Source organism: Pongo pygmaeus, chromosome 19 (genome assembly GCF_028885625.2).
Source record: "Pongo pygmaeus isolate AG05252 chromosome 19, NHGRI_mPonPyg2-v2.0_pri, whole genome shotgun sequence".
Classification (NCBI taxonomy): domain Eukaryota; kingdom Metazoa; phylum Chordata; class Mammalia; order Primates; family Hominidae; genus Pongo; species Pongo pygmaeus.
Window position 1 is genome coordinate 45,598,698 of NC_072392.2, and position 14,379 is coordinate 45,613,076.

A 14,379-nucleotide genomic window follows, 5' to 3' on the forward strand; every position below is an offset into this window, starting at 1 on the left:
GGAGTGCAGTGGCGCAGTCTCAGTCCACTGAAGCCTGTGCTTCCCAGGCTCATGCGATTCTCTCACCTCAATCTCCCAAGTAGCTGGGACTACAGGCATGTACCACCACAATCAGCTAATCTTGTATTTTTTTGTAAAGATGGGATTTCACCATGTTGGCTAGGCTGGTCCTGAACTCCTGGACTCAAATGATTTGCCTGCCTCGGCCTCCCAAAGTGCTGGGATTACTGCACTTTGCAGTGAGTCACTGCACCTGGCTCGTTTCCTTATTTGTATTTATTTTTTTATCTCACCATTTGAAGGTGTTGGTAAATAATGGACACCAAAAAGGAGGCAAGCAAGTAATGAGGCCTGAAGATTACTGAAGACCCACCACCTGGAAAGTCCAACTCAGTGGTTCTTAGGTGTTTGGGAGGGGCTCACTGAAGTCTCGACCTCCAAGGCTGAAGCAACGCTACTGCCTCAGTCTCCCGAGTGGCTAGGACTACAGGGTGCACCACCATGCCTAGCTAATTTAATTTTTTGTATAGATGGGGTTTTGCTATGTTGGCCAGACTAGTCTCGATCTCTTGGCCTCAAGTGATCCTCCCACCTCAGTCTCTCAAAGTGCTGGTATTGCAGGTGAGAGCCACTGTGCCCTGCCTATTGGTTGGTTTTGTTGTTTCTTGCTTCCTCAAACTCATAACTTGCCATTTTGTTCAAGGGCCACCCATTCGCAGAACAGTGTGCCTGGAGCTCCTCCAGCTGGCTTCACACAATTAGCTATTCACCAAGGCAGAATTCACCTGTGTGATTCTTGAATCATTAGGCTAAAGGACAGGGCCATCCAAATCTTTCCTGCTTGGATGGAAACTACACTTTCTCAGCAAAAAACAGGCATTTCAGCCCTAGTCTTCAAGTAGTAATGGGAAAATGAGAGAATGTTCTTGGGAAATGCAGTGGGTGCATCTGGCACAAGGGCCACGGAAGAGAAATACTTTAGGGTTCAGGTCACTTGATTTCAGGGTTCAAAGGAATTAATGGAACCTGAACTGGGGCTGATTCTGCCATTCTTCTGACTGTAACTACAAAGTGTATACATTTCTCTACCTGGAAAACTTTCTTTCCTATCAAAAGGGAAAGGAAAACCAACCACTATTTCTCCAAAAGCTATTCTCTTGAAGAACCAGAGTCCTGCATTATCTGGATAGTTTCTAGAGAAACTATGCAGATTTTCACCTTTAGGGACTCTTTAAGCCTTAGGGGTTAAAAACCACTAGACTGCTTCCCATTTTGCAGGGCAACTGGGACTGCAGGACCCTAATTAACTGAAATCCCCACTGTACCAGATGTGGAGGGCAGCTGGTGGTAGGGGATGGCCAGATGGCAATAAATCTCCCTCACCAAGCCTTACACCAAGGCTGTTGTTCACTGGCAGTAGAGCAGCTTAATTTCAGTTCCTTTTTATTTATCCTGCTTAGAAATGGCAAAAGAACGTCAGATGAGGAATATGGAAGAGGAGAAACAAGAAGTGGAGAGGAGGGAGATAATTTTTCTTTTCTTTTTTTTTTTTTTTTGAGACACAGTCTTAACTCTGTCGCCCAGGCTGGAGTGCAGTGGTGCAATCTCGGCTCACTGCAAGCTCCGCCTCCCAGGTTCACGCCATTCTCCTGCCTCAGCCTCCTGAGTAACTGGGATTACAGGCACCCACCACCACGCCCAGCTAATTTTTTGTATTTTTAGTAGAGATGGGGTTTCACTGTGTTAGCCAGGATGGTCTCGATCTCCTGACCTCGTGATCTACCCACCTCGGCCTCCCAAAGTGCTGAGATTACAGGTGTGTGCCACCGCGCCCAGCCAGGAGGGAGATAATTTTTCACAAGATAATGTCCCTTAGATTATCGAGTGCTGTCTACATTTCAGTGCAGATTCTTGGAGTTATTTCAAAGTTTCTTCTGATTTGATCTAGAACAACAAGGCTGGGGCAAGATTATCCAAACCTGAAATCATGGCCTCAGGAATACCTTATACCAAGTCTTGGAATGTGGGTTTTGGTATAAGCAGCTCTCTTCTTTACAACTGCTTTGCTGTTTGTGAGGTCAGAACAGGAGCCCTCTTTCTAAATGACGATTAAAATAAAATTTCAGGGCAAAGTTTTTGAATCTTAGCAACACATGGAAACATATGTCCTGTTGCCAAAAAAATTTTAATTGCCTAATCCAAACCAGAATATTTAGATCCATCTGTATACTATATATTATCTCTGATATACTATATCTCTAGTCTTCAGCATTATTCTTCATAAAACCAAATACCCACTTAGTCGCTGAGTGGCCAGATATAAGAGGAAGTTTTTCTGCCTTTACAGGGATGGCGTTTTGAATAATTGAGCAGACAAAGCATTGTAATGTGAAATATTTGTAAATCACTGGTCAGCTCTTGTCAACCTCGTGGTGCTTTTGTTTCCTCTGGTCCCAGATGTATCTCCCGGCTCTGGAAAGGGAGAGGCCAGTAGTAGCATCAGAAAAGGGAGCAACTAACCAGAAAACACCTAAGTTATGATGCTTGTAATTTTCCTGACTTAGAGAAAGTCCACATCTCAGGAGATAAACAGCTCTGGCTGCAGCTCTCTGGAGTAATCCCCTGAAATGGTGCCAGAGGGAGCATGTAGGGTAGCCAAGATTCTGACTCCTTGAACCATGGTCTAGCAAAGCCCTCAGATCCTGCATGAGAGCGCTTCCTATTTGTAAAATACCCTTGGGATCTCTCCAGTGAGGCTTGGGGGCCAGATCAGCCCCATTCCCAGCTGAGACTTGCAGAGCTCCTCTGAGAGATTGGACCTTCGCATTCCTTGAGATGGATGTTCACATTCTCTACCTGTTCAGCCCTCAGCGAGCCAGCCCCACTGCCTCTGCCGCCCTTCGCACACACACAAGACTGCTGCCGCAGTTGCCAGAGCATTCGGTCAAAGCAGGGCGCCACAACCACAGAGCAAATGAGGGAAGTGGGGCCGAGACACAAACATCCTGTCCTCATGACATCAAATGGCTCCAGCTTGAGAATCGGGGTCACTGCCCAATGACATACACAAACGTCTCATCCCTCTAGCCACTGCCAGTAAGAGGGCATTTTCTCCTGAGTCCATGGATTGAAAAAGTGCTATCCTTTGGCTTGTGATGTCAGTGACAGGAGACAGTGACTGGAACGCCCCGCTGCTGACGGGATGAGTAGAGATATGTTGAGCAGAGGCCAGGCAGGAGTTCTGCTGAGGGTGAAGTGAGTGCAGGCTCGCAGGACGTTCCTTCTCTTTCGAGGCACCAATTTAAGAGAGAGGGACTGAATGAGGAGCACAGAGCTGAAGCTCCCTCTGTTCAGTCCGCCCCATCTTTCCAGGACTCCCCCTTGCCCACCTCTGCTTTTCTTTGCAGGACTTGGGGGTTCTCGGGCCAGGTCTCTCACCTTGTGTATGATCGCTTCCAGTTAAAGATCTCCTCCAGGTTGGAAGAGGAAGAGACTTCCCGCCTCTGCAAGGCTCCCCCACGACGACGGCCCCCAAGGAAGGAAGCTCTGTGCCTGCTCAGCCCTTTCATCCTCTCCTCCATTCGGAAGAACTCAGTCAAGGCCCGGAAGGACTCCAAGATGACCTCATGGCTCCAGGCTGGCAAGGGCTCCTGGCGCAGGAAGCCACAGTGGCCTCCGTGGCGACTGAGCAGGAGGAAGAAGTAGGGGTTGCTGTGGAAGAGTTCAGTTGTCAGAGTGTGGTCTGGGGGTCCACACACGGGGTCGTCAGCACTGCAGATACACAGCACAGGCACGGCCGCCTCATCCACATCCCGGAGGGGGTCGTTGCGGTCCCAGTAGGTATCCCAGCTGATGGGGAAGCTTTTGGTGTGGCAGAAGAGAGCCTCCTCAAACTCTCGAAGGGAACGGCTCCTGAACAGTCTGCTGGTGTCCACAGTGTCCTCCAGGGCTGTGGCATACCTGGCAGCAAGGCGTTTAGTGGGGAAGGTGGGAAAGAGAGGGAAGAATGAGAACATCAGGTGACAGCAGATGAGACAGACAGACAGCCCGCAGGCCAGATCTGTCCACAGAGGCTTTCTTTGGCCATTTAGGGCTTTGAAAACATTTAATTTCCTGGCCATCATTTAAAACCAGATAAGGCTGGTTGCGGCAGCTCATGCCTGTAATCCAAACACTTTGGGAGGCCAACGAGGTGGGTGGATCGCTTAAGTCCAGGAGTTTGAGAACAGCCTGGGCAACATGGCGAAAACCCATCTCTTAAAAAAAAAAAAAAAATTAGCTTGGCATGGTGGCTCAGTCCCAGCTACTCAGGAGGCTGAGGTGGGAGGACTGCTTGAGCTTGGGAGGTCAAGGCTGCAGTGAGCTATGATTGCACCATTGCATTCCAGCCTGGGTGACACAGAGAGACCCTGTTTCAAAAAATAAACAAAATAAAATAATATAAAATAATAAAATTGGCCAGGCGCGGTGGCTCATGCCTGTAATCCCAGAACTTTGGGAGGCTGAGGCAGGTGGATCACGAGGTCAAGAGATTGAGACCATCCTGGCCAACACAGTGAAACCCCATCTCTACTAAAAATACAAAAATTAGCTGGGTGTGGTGGCGCACACCTGTAGTCCCAGCTACTTGGGAGGCTGAGGCAGAAGAATCACTTGAACCCGGGAGGCAGAGGTTGCAGTGAGCTGAGATCGTGCTACTGAATTCCAGCCTGGTGACAGAGCGAGACTCCATCTCAAAAAATAAATAAATAAATAAAATAATAAAATTAGAAGATTTCATATAAAATGCAGGTGTCTGGCTTCTCTAGGGAAGTGGGAAGATCCAGCCATATGGGTGGGCATTTCTCAGCACAACAATGGGTTCCTCCCTCCTTCCTGTATGACAGTGCCCACTAGGCCTGTCATTCACAGCATCACTGCACCTGTCTATGTGCCCTAGGGGCAGCATTTGACTTCACAGCTGCTGACAGTTCTCCTAACCTCAACTTCTGGCCCTCTGTGGAGAACTTGCTATGAACTGTAACCTCCTGAACTGCTCCTAGAAGAACTTGCTGCTCAGAGTATCCAAACCTGCAGGTGACACCTCTGCTAATCATTCACATTTGACTTTAGGTTGCATTCATTGTTTTTATTTTTGTTTTTTAAACTAACATCCTGTCCTGGTAATGTCACATGAGTGTGATGTTGATCAGGTATACCTGGGGCAGATATTCCTAGAGAGTGTGCTGCCTGGCAGAGGAAGCAATTGAGTCTGTAATTAATTTACTGGGTGGATTCCTAAATGGGGGCCTCAGAGCAACTGCTTTGGGTAACAGGGAACATCTTTGCTGTTTCTAGCCCCCTGGAGAGGGCTTGGCATCCTGACGAGGAGGCCAGGATGAGCAGCTCCGTCTTTTGAGTAGCTCAATCCAGCCTCAGACAGTTGAAATTAGATGTTCATCTCTGACCAGGCACAGTGGCTCACACCTATAATCCCAGCACTTTGGGAGGCCAAGGCAGGTGGATTCCCTGAGTCTAGACATTCAAGACCAGCCTGGACGACATGGCACAATCCCATCTTTATGAAAAATACAAAAATTAACCGGGCATGGTGGCATGTGCCTGTAGTCTCAGCTACTCGGGAGGCTGAGGTGGGGGTCTGGCCCCCACATCCCAGGTCTTTCTGCTACACCACACTGTTGCCATAATGACTTCGACCTCATTCTGCCATCTCCTAAGAAAGCCAGAGTGCTGGCTGGGAATGTCACCTGAGCCCAGGAACTCAAGGCTGCAATGAGTGGTGATTCTGCCACTGCACTCCAGCCAGGGCAACAGAGTAAGATCTTGCCTCCAAAAACAAACAAACAAACAGCTGGGCACGGTGGCTCACACCTGTAATCCTAGCACTTTGAAAGCTGGGGCAGGCGGATCACTTGACGTTAGGGGTTCCAGACCAGCCTGGCCAACATGGAGAAACCCCGTCTCTACCAAAAAAAATATTAAAAATTAGCTGGGTGTGGTGGTACACACCTGTAGTCCCCAGCTACTTGGCAGACTAAGGCAGAAGAATAGCTTGCACCCAGGAGGCGGAGGTTACAGTGAGCCGAGATTATGTCACTACACTTCAGCCTGGGTGACAAAGTGAGACTGTCTAAAAAACAAAAAGAATTAAAAATAATAATTTTAATAAATGCCGACATATGTCTGTGTGTGTGTGTGTATATATATATATATATAAAATTTTTTTTTGAGACAGGGTGTTGCTCTGTCACCTAGGCTAGAGTGCAGTGGCCTGACCAAGGCTCTCTGCAGCCTCGAACTTCTGGGCTTCGGTGATCCTCCCATCTCAACCTCCTGAGTAGCTGGGACCACAGATGCATGCCACCACACCCGGCTAATTAAAAAAAGAAATTTTTGTAGAGACGGGTTTTCCTATGTTGCCCAAGTTAGTCTCAAACTCTTGGGCTCAAGTGATCCTCCTGCCTTGGCCTCCCAAAGTGCTGGGATTACAGGCGGGAGCCACTGCACCAGGCTTCAAATGCCACCATATTTCTGATTCCTGTCACCTCCAGGCTCAGAGACAGTGAGTAAACATTCTGGGCAGATAATCGTTTGCAATTGCTTCCAGAGTGCTCTTTGCTGAGTTGTCAAGCTGTGGGCTAAGTGGTAAATGTCAGGTATCTCTGCTGTCGTGGGCCAGGTGCTCAGATTGCTAGGATACAGCAGGGGGTGCTGAGATGAGGCAAGGGGCCGGGGCAGGAGTCCCTGCTCTAGCACAGTGATACTAGCTGAGTTCATCGATGACCTTTAAACCCGCTTCCCCGGTTCTGTCTAGATTACAGGGTTTGGAAGGCTTTGGAAGATGTGTTCAGAGAACTTTGCCCAAACTGGCCCACGCCTGTTCCAATGCTATGCATAGCTGTTTCTGAGTCTTAGCCAGCTTAGGCCCTCTATTCCTTCCATGCTGGTCTGCGGCCTCCGTTACCCACCTGCTGAGGGCGATCTTCTGGTGGAGCAGAAAGCCCCGCTCGTAGGGCCAAGGCAGGCCGGCCTCGAACCACTCTCGGCAGCGCAGCACGGGTGAGATGCAGGCGGCGCCTGTCACGTAGCTGGAGGAGCCGCACTCGCCCAGGTAGGACAGGAGCAGCGCCGAGCCCGAGCCTTCGCTCACCGCGAACAGCGGCGCCGCCGGGTGTCGGAAGCGGATGTATGTGACCGCCTCCTTGAGGTCGGACGGGTCCCCGAAAGGCTGCAGCCGGGGGCTGACCAGTGGGCAACCGTGGTGGCCACGGCGATGGAAGATGACCGGGTAGTAGCCGCGCTCCAGGGCGAGCAAGCAAAGGCCGAGCACGTTGCGGGTGAGGCGACCCCACGCATTGGGGATCACCAGAAGCACCGCAGGAAGGCCCCCGGCGCTGGTGATCCGGCGGCCCCGAACACAAGGTCCTACCACCCAGTCCAGGGCCACTAGCCCATCGTCCGCCAACTGCAGGTACTCCCGGGCCAGCTCAGGCCCAGGCGCCACGGGCAGGACGAAGTGGCAGAGGGTCTGCAGGTGGGGCCCGGAGAACCAGGAGCGCGAGCCGGGCTCCAGCGCCTCCGAGCGCCGCAGGGCGCGCAGCAGGCACTGGGCCAGGGCCGACGGCTTGCAGACAAGGCTGCACCCTCCCGGCAGTGGCTCGCGCCCGTCGCTGAACTGGTCCGCCGGGCCTCCGCCGTCCGCCTCTTCCCCGTCGCCCCGGTCTTGGCCCCCCCGCAGGGTCCTCTCTCCGACGGCGCGCCCCCAGGGTCCCCGGAGCCGTGGGCCGAGCAGGCCGAGAAGGGCGAGCACGGCCAAGATGAGCGCGAGGGCGGCGCCCCACGGCGGCATGGCGAAGCCGGAGAGCCCCGGCGGGCAGCGGGCGGCGGGGCCGTCTACTCGGCGAGCTCTGCGCTTTGCCCGCGGCTCCGCCCGCCGGCGGCGGCTGCCCAGGGCCCTCCCGCGCGGGCGCGCTCTGGATTGGCCGTGGCCCGGCAGAGGCAGCCAGTTCGGGCCCGGCTGTCCTCGCCCGCCCCCCACCTCCGCCCCGGCCCTTTGTACAGCAATTGCAACAAGTGGGAGCGGAGGGTGAGAGGAGCCGGGGCCACCAGGGAGGGAGGGCGCGCCGGCAGCCGGAAGGGAGTGGGGAGGGCACGAGCCGGGGAGAGCGGTGTTGGCCATAGAGACGTGGGGAGACTGGAGGCCGAGGCTTGGGGACCCGACTGTCATCAGGCTCTTCTGCCAGATCCTGGGGGCTGCGCCCTCAGAGGCCGATGAAAAGAAGCAGAAGGGAGAGGTGAGTAAGTCGCAGCTCCGGGCGCCGGCTCCCGGGGCCCCGTGGGGCGGTGGCCGCGCGCGCGCTCTGCCCTCGGGCGGCCCTGCTCTCCCCCGCCCGGCCCCGCAGCCCCGCAGCCCCGCAATAACTTGGCTGGGCGGGGTCCGGCACTGGGCCAGAGAGGTCGAGCGCGGCGTCTGAGCCGCTGGCGGGAAGCTGCTGCTTCCCCGCCTGCATCAGTGCGGGTCCCGCGGACTCCTCGCTCCCGTCCCCGCGAGCTCGGGGCTCCACATCAAGGAAATCCTCAGCCCGGGAGTGGCTTCCCCAGAAGCAGCAGCCCCAAGCCTCTGAGAGTCAGTCGGAGAAAAGGACACACTCAGGCGCCCTGCGACAGGGATGACCGTCCGACCTATAAGGAACGCCTCGTAAACCGGGGTGCATGGGAGACCACGGAAATAACACGTTCTCGCTGTTTCCAAGCTTTGGGATGGGCATCTCGACCCTCACTCTCTACCCACGTTTTCCCCCCAAATCCTGGAGAGGGAACCAGAACCAGCGCCTCGCTGCGGGGCGGGCCGGCCAGCGCACCTCCTGGGGGTGAGGCCTGTGGCTTCCCCATCTCGCGGCGACCAGTCTCTTTCTAGACGCGCGCCTGCCACCGCTGGGCGACGGCGGAGGTGGGGAAGGCAGCAGCCTCTCGGCTGGCTCTGGCCTCCCGGGGCTTCTGGGTTTGGAGAGTTTGGGGAGCGGAGACACCCCCCGAGGCTCCTCCGCGTTCGGACCCTATTTGCGAGGGCGGGAGCGGGGTGGGCCAACGGCGAAGCTCCAGAGGTGGGACCCTCTCCCTTCAGCAGCTCCTCCTGACTTCATGATTCTGCCCCTCTTCTCGTTGCAGGTCACACCGACAAATCTGAAGCGGGTTTGCCAGGGGAGTGTACCCGTCTCCCCTGCCTGGACCACCCGGTCCACAGGGATCCCATTTCCGGCCCTACACTCCGCTCCACGATCCCATCCAGGCGCTGCAGCTGTGCAGCTGCTCTGCAGGCTGCAGGGACGCGCTGAGACGAATCTCCGGACGAGGCAACGGGCCCCCAGCCTGCCCTACTGAGCCTTGCGTGCTGACCCGATTCCTACACTTAACTTTTCCGGCTTCGGGTTTAGGACGCGTGCGCGCACGCTCCGCTGCTGTGGGCGGGCATTGGGGCGGGGCGATACCGGGGGCCCACTGTCTGGCGAGGGGCGCGCGCGAACCCAGGGCCAACGGACGCGCGGGCGGCGCGGGGGCGCGGGGGCGCTGGGACCGGAGGGGCAGGAGGGGCAGGACGCGCGCCCTCCCTTGCTGGCGGGGCGGCGGGGCGGCGGGCCGGGCCCGGGGCCGCCTGGAATGGCGCCTCCTCCGCCTTCGTCCCAACTGCTTCTCCTGGTAGCCCTCGCGAGGCTCCTGGGTCCCAGCGAGGTAAGGTGACCCGCTCCTGGGAAGGCCTCGGCCCGGGAGCTCAAAGCGCTTTGCCAAAAGTTCGTCCTGGAAGGAGTGGCGCGCCGAGGGGGACGCGGAGTTCTTCCGCTGGCGGGCTGGGCCTGGGGAGAAAGAGGGCAGGGCCTCGCCGTGTCCAGCGCCGCAGCTCTTCGCTTTGGACCCACAGGTGATGGCTGGACCGGCGGAGGAGGCGGGAGCCCATTGTCCCGAGAGCCTGTGGCCTCTGCCCCCGCAGGTAGGAGCCCTGGAGGGCCCAGGGAGAGAGGGATGTGGAAGGCTAGCTCGGTCCCGCTCCGTTCTCGCCGCACCCTCCACAGTCACCATCTAGGGACCTCTGCCGGTTCCTCCGTCCTCAGTAGCCAACTTCTCCATCCCAGCCTGGCGCTTGGGGCCTGCCGACCCCTCCCCACCACACACACACGGAGTCCCCCAACTGCCCTAAGCTCTGTTCTTTCCCCATGTATAGGTGTCACCAAGAGTGACCTACACACGAGTGAGCCCAGGGCAGGTGAGTACAAGCAGGGGCCCACCACCCTTGGTGTCCACGCCTGGAGACAGGCGCTCCTAGCAGGCTTCCCCGCCTTTTCTGCTGATCGGCCCCATTCCTTACCACTTCCCTCAGGCAGAGGCAGGGTTCTAGTTCTCCGCCCCACCTCCAAGCCCAGGACAGATCAGCCCCAGGACAGATGGCTCAAAGACAGTGAGCCATAGGCCTATCATTTGCAATGCTGTGTCAGGATGCTGTTGGGTAGCTGGCTCTGTGGACAAGTGGCTGTGAGTGGAACTCCCTCTCTGAGAGTAGCTGGAAAAAGCCCAGGCTCCAGCTCCCTGAGGAGACAGCGGGAAGTCTCCTGACTTTGTGGGCCCCAGCTTTCTGTAGAAGAGGGTATGAATTCTGTCTCCACCTGTGAGCAGCGAGGGAGGGTATGTGCCAGCACCGTGGACAGTACAGAGCTGCATCGTGGAAGGAGTGTGCCTCCAGTTGCCAGGCTCCACACTGCGGGCTCAGCTTCCGTGGCAGCCTCTCCATCTTCATTGCCAGCTCCTCTGATTTTTCCTTTGAAATACTTATTATTATTATTATTTGAATTGGAGTCTCACTCTGTCGCCCAGGCTGGAGTGCAGTGGCACTCACTGCAACCTCTGCCTCCAGGTTCAAGCAATTCTCATGCCACAGCCTCCCGAGCAGCTGGGATTACAGGCGTGTGCCACCTAGCTTAGCTAATTTTGTATTTTTAGTAGAGATGAGGTTTCACCATGTTGTCCAGGCTGGTCTTGAGCTCCTGACCTCAAGTGATCTGCCTGCCTCAGCCTCCCAAGTGCTGGGATTACAGGCGTGAGCCACCATGCCTGGCCTGAAATACCTAACTTAAATTGGCCGGGCGCGGTGGCTCACGCCTGTAATCCCAGTACTTTAGGAGGCTGAGGCGGGTGGATCACCTGAGGTCAGGAGTTCAAGACCAGCTTGGCCAACATGGTGAAACCCCATCTCTACTAAAAATACAAAAATTAGCCGGGCGTGGTGGCTCACCCCTGTAATCCCAGCTACTTGGGAGGCTGAGGCAGGAGAATTGCTTGAGTCCAGGAGGCAGAGGCTGCAGTGAGCCGAGACCGTGCCACTGCACTCCAGCCTGGCTGACAGAGCGAGACTGTCTCAAAAGAAAAAATATTCTCTGTAATAGCTCCAGGCCAAGAGTCGTTGCCTCACGCCACCTACCAGATTCCTTTCCTCAAACAGCCCTTTCATGAAGTCATTCCTCTGTTAACAAACTGTCAATGGCTCCTTATTTCCCACCTTATCGTGGCCATACTCTCTGGCCTCTGGCTTTTCAGGCCTTACTTAAGTAAGCTTCGTCTGACCTCTCCACATCCTTGGTTCCTCTCCAGTTGTGTCGGGCTGTTTGCCACACAAATGAGTGCCAGCCTCGCCCTCACCACAGCCCCTTTGCTCCTGTTTATTCTCCTCCACACCTGGCCTATCCTGACTCGGAGAGTGCAGCTCCCTGCCCTCCTGCCATACTCCCCCAGCCATCTTCCCAGCCCCAGCAGGAGTCAGCTCCCCCTGAGACATTGCCCGATGGCATCAGCCTTTATTCCTCCCCTCCTCCTCTGAATCTCTCTCTGATAATTTAACAACTAATCACTAAGTTTTATTAGTTTGCTCTTTTATTTGCATTAGTTGTTTCCCTGAGTTTCTTATACATTCCTTGCAAGCAGAGTCCAGGAGTTCTTTGGCATCTCCCACAGCATCTAGCACAGCACTGAGCACCAAGTCAACTCAATCAAAGAATAATGAATGATTGATGGAGTATTTCCATACTGAGATTGTGCACCTGCTGCCTGCCTGCCCTGTATTTGGATGCTCTTGGGAGATTGTATAGATTGGATCGATGGTCTTCATTTGGGGGATGCTTATGGCTTGGATTGTGGACCTGTAGAGCCAGCGTTACACCTGCAGGGAAATATGGCTAGAGTGTGGTCTGAGTCTGGCAGGATTATCCAGGCATGCTGTGAGCTTTGAAGGGTGGCACTTGATGGAGAGGAAGGGTGAAAGGAACACTCAGAGGCGAGAGTGGGTACATGCCAATACCCAGGGCCCTTTGTCCTTTCCTGGGCCCTGAAGGTAGAAGAGCCATCCAGCTATCCTGGGAGTACCTTTAAACTGGTCCCCTGGATGGGAGAACTTGAGATTCTCTGGGAGGGCTCCGGGCCTGCTTTGATGTCTCTGTGCCTTTCCTCCAGGCTGAGGATGTCACCTTCCTCTACCACCCCTGTACCCACCCCTGGCTGAAGCTCCAGCTTGCCCTCCTGGCCTATGCTTGTATGGCTAACCCCTCCCTCACCCCTGACTCCAGCCTCACGCAGGATCGGGTATGTAGCTGATGAAAGGCACTTGCCTGGCCCTGGCAGAAGGCTATGGCCCGGTGTGCAGGGAATGGAAAATTCAAGGGTTTCCTCTTGCTTGTCCCCACCTTCTTCGTAGCTCTAACAGTTACCTCCTCTCATAGCCCCTGGTGCTGACTGCATGGGGGCTGGCGCTGGAGATGGCCTGGGTAGAGCCAGCCTGGGCTGCCCACTGGCTGATGAAGAGGCGGAGGAGGAAGCAGAGGAAGAAGAAGGCATGGATCTACTGTGAAAGCCTTTCAGGGCCTGCTCCCTCCGAGCCAACCCCTGGTAGAGGGAGGCTGTGCCGAAGAGGGTGTGTGCAGGTGAGAGGCGCTGGGCCCAGGCTTGTTGGCCCTCGGGTTCTCTGAGAGGGGCAGCAGGGTGATTGCTGTCTCCCCTCTCCTTAGGCCCTGGCTCTGGCCTTCGCTCTGCGGAGCTGGCGGCCCCCTGGCACAGAGGTGACATCTCAAGGGCCCGGGCAGCCCTCTCCCAGTGGTGCCAAGAGGCGGAGGCTGCGGGCTGCCCTTGGTCCCCAGTCCAGTCGCTCAGCCCTGAGGTTTCCCTCTGCTTCCCCAGGGAGCTTGAAGGCCAAGCAGCCCATGGTGGGAATCCCTGGTAGGGAGAGTAATGCCCCATCTGTGCCCACTGTCTCCCTGATGCCGGGGGCGCCTGGAGGCAATGCCAACTCCAGGACAGAGGCTCAGGTGTCCAACGGGCAAGGCAGCCCAGGGGGCTGTGTCTGTTCAAGTCAGGCTTCCCCGGCCCCTCGCGCAGCAGCGCCTCCACGGGCAGCCCGGGGCCCCACCCCACGCACTGAAGAGGCCGCCTGGGCTGCCATGGCCCTGACCTTCCTGCTGGTGCTGCTCACACTGGCCACGCTCTGCACACGGCTGCACAGAAACTTCCGACGCGGGGAGAGCATCTACTGGGGGCCCACAGCGGACAGCCACGACACAGTGGCTGGTGAGGAGTTCCCTCCCTACCCTACCCGAGGCCCCCAACCACCTCGCGTCGCCCGCCGCCCCCCCCATAGCTTCCCTGCCCTCCCGCCCTTGACTGCTTGGCGCCCGGCCCACAGCTGTGCTGAAGCGGAGGCTGCTGCAGCCCTCGCGCCGGGTCAAGCGCTCCCGCCGGAGACCCCTCCTCCCGCCCACGCCGGACAGCGGCCCGGAAGGCGAGAGCTCGGAGTGACGGCCTGGGACCTGCCACTGGGGCGTGCGGCTCCTCCCCGCGCCGCGAGGCCGCGACCTCTGCCACGTGGACCGCGCGCGGGGCGCCCCCTGGTGGCGGTGGCGCGGCACTGGCCGAGCACCGCGGGGGCTTTCCTCCTCGTTGGTTGCTGAGTGGGCGGCCAAGGGGAAAAAAGGAGCCGCTTCTGCCTCCCTTGCCAAAACTCCGTTTCTAATTAAATTATTTTTAGTAGACTCTGGAGTTGAGCTTGTGCATCTGCCGCACAGAGACACTCCCACCCGGACCCTAGTCCTAGGCCATGGAGGTGGTGTTTGAGGCAGGGGTTTACCAATCAGATTGGCCACTGCCAGCCCGCCCCCGCTGGCCAACCTGTCCCTGGACATGGGGCTTTAGGATTGTGCTAGTGGGAGGGTGGCGTTATCGTCATACATGTTAGCTTTGTTATTCCCAAACTAACTCTTCCACTAGACACACGTTCCCAGCACAGGGGCTTCCCTAGGGCGGGGGTCCTGGGGCACTTGCAGTCACCCTTCCTGTCTGCCACCTCCCTCC

At 56.3% G+C, this 14,379-nt stretch overlaps 2 protein-coding genes across 7 annotated transcripts; one reads left to right on the forward strand and one right to left on the reverse strand.

Moving 5' to 3' along the window:
* Positions 1-1,426: 1,426 nt before the first annotated feature.
* Positions 1,427-8,227, reverse strand: ABHD15 (abhydrolase domain containing 15). Its single transcript, XM_054458158.2, has 2 exons — positions 6,969-8,227; positions 1,427-3,960 (listed from the first exon to the last, which is right to left on the reverse strand). The coding sequence occupies exons 1-2, from the start codon at positions 8,225-8,227 to the stop codon at positions 3,435-3,437; spliced, it is 1,785 nt and encodes a 594-aa protein (XP_054314133.2). The 3' UTR covers positions 1,427-3,434.
* On the forward strand, positions 7,935-14,060 carry TP53I13 (tumor protein p53 inducible protein 13). Of its 6 annotated transcripts, XM_054458159.2 has the most exons (8): positions 7,972-8,294; positions 9,169-9,729; positions 9,917-9,985; positions 10,217-10,258; positions 12,493-12,621; positions 12,759-12,959; positions 13,044-13,599; positions 13,715-14,060. In XM_054458159.2, the coding sequence occupies exons 2-8, from the start codon at positions 9,658-9,660 to the stop codon at positions 13,825-13,827; spliced, it is 1,182 nt and encodes a 393-aa protein (XP_054314134.1). In that variant the 5' UTR covers positions 7,972-8,294; positions 9,169-9,657; the 3' UTR covers positions 13,828-14,060. The 6 variants fall into 6 exon arrangements, with proteins under 6 accessions (XP_063512179.1, XP_063512177.1, XP_054314138.1 ...); XM_063656107.1 differs by having other exon boundaries at positions 7,941-8,294; positions 13,044-14,060; XM_054458163.2 differs by lacking the exon at positions 12,493-12,621 and having other exon boundaries at positions 7,955-8,294.
* The last annotated feature ends 319 nt before the right edge of the window (positions 14,061-14,379 follow it).